Source organism: Colobus angolensis, unplaced genomic scaffold (genome assembly GCF_000951035.1).
Source record: "Colobus angolensis palliatus isolate OR3802 unplaced genomic scaffold, Cang.pa_1.0 Scaffold95, whole genome shotgun sequence".
NCBI classification, from domain to species: domain Eukaryota; kingdom Metazoa; phylum Chordata; class Mammalia; order Primates; family Cercopithecidae; genus Colobus; species Colobus angolensis.
In genome coordinates this window covers 9,122,442-9,128,199 of record NW_012123487.1, presented here as the reverse complement: position 1 = coordinate 9,128,199, position 5,758 = coordinate 9,122,442, and the positions used below count along the sequence as shown (strand labels likewise).

At 36.3% G+C, this 5,758-nt stretch overlaps 1 protein-coding gene across 1 annotated transcript in view; it reads right to left on the bottom strand.

The window, feature by feature from the left end:
• The window catches only part of ERBB4 (erb-b2 receptor tyrosine kinase 4), a 1,169,376-nt gene that overhangs the window by 319,526 nt on the left and 844,092 nt on the right, over positions 1 to 5,758 (bottom strand). The window contains exons 8-9 of the mRNA XM_011932361.1: positions 3,295 to 3,408; positions 1,807 to 1,933 (exon numbers count right to left, since the gene is read on the bottom strand). Coding sequence (XP_011787751.1) covers positions 1,807 to 1,933; positions 3,295 to 3,408 — 241 coding nt within the window. The remainder of the gene's footprint in view (positions 1 to 1,806; positions 1,934 to 3,294; positions 3,409 to 5,758) is intronic.

Genomic DNA, 5,758 nt, shown 5'->3' with positions numbered 1-5,758 from the left:
TATGATTTCAAATCATTCCCCACAGTGAAAGGCTTGAGGCTTCTTATTTCTCAGAAGACATTATCAGCATAATGTAATCTTACATTCATGTGATATTTGGTTTTAAATATAGTCAAATTGTGGGTATATTGCTTTATTAAATGTCGTAGATGCATTAAATCATGAAGAAGCACCTAAATATTGTACCAGGTCTCCTATGCAATGGGGCAAGGAGGGTAAGACAGCAATGTAAATGGATTCGGAAGGCCAGTGCAGACCATGGTAAAGTTGATTAAGTGCGTCCCACCTCAAAATGACTAGTGCTACTGATGTGCTTTGGCTGTGTCCTCATCAAAATATCACATTGAATTGTAGCTCCCACAATTCCCACATGTTGTGGGAGGGACCCAGTGGGAGGTAACTGAATCATGGGGGTGGGTCTTTCCCACGCTGTTCTCATGATAGTGAATAAGTCTCACGAGATCTGATGGTTTTCTACAGGGGAGCTCCCCTACACAAACGGTCTCTTGCCTGCCACCATGTATGACATGCCTTTTTCCTCCTTTGCCTTCCATCACGATTGTGAGGCCTCCCCAGCCATATGGGACTGTGAGTCCACCAAACCTCTTTTTTCTTTGTAAATTACCCAGTCTCGGGTGTGTCTTTATTAACAGCGTGATAACTGATTAATATGGCTACCTAGTTCCAACAAATTGTTGCCATGTAGGAATATGGGCTGAGAATAACCAGATCTATACATTTTAAAAGGTAAGTAAAAAAAAAAAAACAAACATTCTTAAGACAGATACAACAACTATGGGGTGGCAGCTACACACATACTATTATGCTATCTAACATGGGACCATATTAAAAGCTACCTATTAAAATAAACAAATATTTAGCAATAGTGCAAATAGTTGATTTGAATGAAAAGAAACACTTTGTTCTATTGTTCTTGCCATTCCAATTTGGACATATTTATTCATATTGTGTTAAATTAGTTTGCTTTTAGAAATGATCTGATATATGTTCAGAGTAAGATTTTGAATTGAAACGTATGAGAGATATTCTTTATCTGTAGCCTGCAGCGCTAATATTTAGGGATTAAGTAGTAATATAGACAAACAGATAACATACAATGTTAAAATACTGACATTCAAAGAATACAAACACGTTTGTTTTCCAGTTAAAACCAGCAGGGGGTTCTGTAATGAAGGGGCCCAGATAAATCACATTATCATTTTTATTAACAAAATGAAACTCATTTAGCAGCATCTCTCACAGTGGTGCTAACTTCCCAACTTAAGGGAAAAAAGACAAAAATAATACATCAGGACAAAGAATTTCTGGAAGAAGCTCAGGGGAATTTCAACTTACTGATTAGTTTTATGTGAGACTTTTTAAAGGATATTAATTCATGTTTTCTCAACCTAATCAGTTAGAAGTTTGAATGAATTTTCCTCTAAACATATCTAAAAATAAGTCAAGCTTGCTGAAAACTTTGGATTTGAGGAGAATATCCTAAAACATAATTTAGTTTAAATACAAATTTATATTTTCAACCTTAAATAGTCACCAAACTAAAATTTGAGCACATTGCAAAACTGGTATTTTGGAATGTCACTATACTTTCATTATGCTATAATGTCATTATACTATATTATACTGTCATTGCTGGTGAAATCAGGCCCTTGCTTTTGTTTTGAGAAGCATTAATGAAAGGTGAAACTCTTCAGGTTCCAGAAGAATCAAATAAACAAAACTAAAGAATCTCTTCAGTTTCCTCTACACTTTGTAAAATAGCTTGCACAAAAATGTAATACTGACCCGTGAATACCAGTGACTAGAAAGATCAAATTCCCATTGATCTTGGTACAGTTTATGAATTTGTCAATGTTACTGGAATCCACAGTTTGAGCTGACATCAATGATCCTGTGCCAATGCCATCACAAGCTGTAGAAACAAGACTCAGAGTTAGGGGACTGAGAAACTTATTTTTGGCCAATAAATCATTGCATCTTCATTATAAAATAGCAGAGTATTTTTAATTGCAACATATAAAAATATATTACAAATTTTGTTTTCTAAAAAGTAACATAATTATTCATTCATTCAACATTCACTACTGGTTCTGCTTTAAAAACTTGTCCCTGCATTAAAATTGAATGACCATGACTCATCATAGAAATTACATTTTATATCAAGATCCAGTATACACACACAACACATACATAAGTTTAACAGAAATTTTATCAATCAATACTCCTCCTAATAACATAAAATTATCTATTTTCTACTTTATTTGAAAATATCATTTTTAATGATTTTGAAATGCTGGTAACTTTAGTAAAATAATTTCATGGCTTACATACTAATGCTCTACAACCTGCAATTTTAAAAACAGTGGTCTAATGGAGAATATATGTAAATAAAGAGTCTAGTGATGTGAATTATAACCAAAATCAAGGGCCATTCAAATATTTATGCTTAAATTGAACGTGCTTTCTGAAGCTTCTAATTTAAACAACCAAACAAAACAATTTTTATGTGGGGGGGGCGGCACGTGGGGTGGTGTATAGAGAAATAGAGAGAGGGGACAAGGAAGAAAAAGAGAGGAGGAGAGAAAAGACCATCTAAAGTAAGTCTGGCGTTTGTCCTTTTCTAAGGCACTCCCTGATACCTTGAAAAGTTTAACAACATTCCTGAGATTTAGACTATATTTTCATCTGGCTTAATTTAGGTTTCATTCTGGTGAGGAATTAGACTACACACAGCTGGAAGAGATTCCGTCCTCCACTAGAATTCTATGGCATGAATTATCTGATATATTTACTTTAAACTTATGTTAAAGTTTCCTGTCATTTCATAGATCTCATCTTTCAAAATATATTTTTAAGATCTGGAGAGTAAATTTCAGGTCCCTATGCATCACTTTTTATGCTTAGCAGATAAATTTGTATCTAGTGCCAAGCAACTAATGTGTGTTGTGATGCCAACATAACCATGTGAACTCTTGTTTTTTTACAAAGCTTTTAAGATTTCCTATTGACAGAATAACATGCAACTGAGTTCCTATCAGTGTTACACCTGAATTTTTTTCTGGACCATTTTAGTAGATATAATTCAAACTCAATAATATACGGTGTGATAAAAGTTCATATTTTGAGTGACTGTCCAAAATTATGGAAAGCATGTGTGGGCAGGTTTTGATTGTGAGAGTGGGTTTATATTAAAAAGTTGGTCCACTTAAAAGTGAATTAAAAACCTTGTTATATAGGCCCAGTTCTAACTAAATAATCTGAGCTACCACTCACCTTTTGGGCAAATGTCAGTGCAAGGTTTACACATTTTAATCCCATTTTCTTCTACTTCCATCTTGGAACTAGGGCAGGCACGCACGCAAGAACTGGAATCTACCACAAAGTTATCTGGTTTTTTTTTTTTTTTTAAAAAAAAAAAGGTAAAATAAGCATTAATGTTAACATTCAGCAAACAAGTTCAAAACAAGATATTTTATTGTTTGGAAATGATTAGCTTCATTGATAGTGTTTATGTATCCTCCCCTTAAACAACTCTTTGTTTAAATATCTCAACCTGAAATCGTATTTCCAGTCAAATGCAATGTGTGTTAACAGCAACTAGTACTTGCTTGGTTACTGCTCCACATCCTGAATTGCCCCCAAGATAGACTAGATTTCTTTTATATGCTTAGGAAACTACACGATATTTAGCTTGTGTGTTTCAATAGTTCCACTTCATTTCATGACATGATGCAAGTTTGAAGTCTAAAAATACTTCAAGTTCATGAAGCACAAATGAAGTTTAAGTTGAACTGCCTTGGATTAAGGGAGTACACTTCACATCCAGGAGAAAATGCTTAAAATGTATTCTATTTTTCAATGGAGTGCCACAAAATCTTTCTCATATTTTTACACGAAGAAATAAAGTAAAATTGGAAAGGGTAGCGCTTTGGAAAAGGTATATCAAATAGACAAGGAGCATTTTGATACTCAATACTTGGATTAAATGTCTAGGAGTCCAGTGACCTGGGATATGTCAGAACATCCCCTCCAAAATAAAGGACAAATTGTTGCATCTAAAGGCTCTCACAATAAATGGAAACACAATACCTGCTAGGCCATTCTGGTTTTAAAAGTGGCATCCTTCCATGCCTGGGAATATTGCTCTGGCACAATATGCAATGTTGTGGAATGCTTACAGCGTTGAGGGGTGCCCAAAGCAGAACAGGCATATGATGTAGATCTAGGCTGTGGTGCAAGCAGTTTTGCTACTTGGGCCATAAAACACAAGAGGCTCTATATTGGAAGCATCTACAGTGGGAAAATATGCCATGTAGATTTACGGCAAATTTCATCAGAAAATCACAACAGAGACTTCTAGGTTTTAAGAGCTAAGTTATGCCACCTGTAGCATAGAATAGTATAACATCTAATAAACAGCTTTTGACATGCTTCTGAGTCCTGCTAGAGGTGGATCTTGGGTCAGACCTTGTAGCCAGAATTGCTATTATGAATAGGGTTTTGCTACAATGTCACAATGTCATCATATTGGGCAGGTCCAATAGCAATCCATTGTAAAATTAAAGTAGGATATAAGCAGGGGCAGAAACACAAGTAAACTGCATAAGCAAATGGTTAAGACCCCCCCAACGCCATCATCCACCACTGAGCTGGTCCCTCTCAGTCAGCTCATACCTATGGTTTGTGGGGGCTGAGAGAAGGCACTTAAGAAGAGCTAAGAGAGTAAGAGACAAACTAGACTAGGTATGTGGATACTAGCTGAAAATGGCAGCTTCTCTGTCTGTGGTCTCACCTATGAGTGGACTTGAAACACAGAGACAAGAGAAAATCTTACCAACAGGCATAATTTTAGATAGCAAAACTGATTACTCATTTTGTATGAAAAGAGAAGTTGCTTGACCTTAGAATATATATTAACTCATGAGCTTGTCCTGAGAGAAGAAATACTGGAAATTTGAGAAGAAAGAGAATCTGGGGCAAAGGGATATGAGAGTGGGTACAAAGTATGGAAAAATTTGTATTCCAAGTTAACATCCACATGAAAACCTCCACCACAACAAAGAGGCACTTTGTTGACATGATATCAAAGTCTGATCTTGCTTTCTTCCCTTCTCCAAAAAGTGTTGATTTTGAGACTGCACCTTATCATAATCTAATTTCTATCTCAGGGGAACCCAACACGCAACAGATGCATACACGATATTAACTAGCCATTCTTTCTTCAAGGTCTGGTGATATGGTTTGGATCTGTGTCCCCATCCAAATCTCATGTCGAATTATAATCCCCAGTATTGGAGGTGGGACCTGGAGGGAGGTGAGTGAATCATGGGGGCGGCTTCTCATGGTTTAACACCATCCTCCTTGGTGTTGTCGTGACAAGAGTGAGTTAGCACGAGATCTGGTTGTTAAAAAGTGTGTAACACTTCCTGCCCCTCTCTTCCTCCTGCTCCAGCCATGGAAGACATACTTGCTTCCCCTTCACCTTCACTGTGATTGAAAGTTTCCTGAGCCCTCCCCAGGGCGTCCTGTACAGCTTGCAGAACCATTAACCAATTGTACCTCTTTTGTTTATCAATTACCCAGTCTCAGGTACTTTTCTTTTTCTTTTTTTTTTTTTTATTATACTTTAAGTTCGAGGGTACATGTGTACAACGTGCAGGTTTGTTACATATGTATACATGTGCCATGTTGGTGTGCTGCACCCATTAACTCATCATTTACATTAGGTATATCTCCT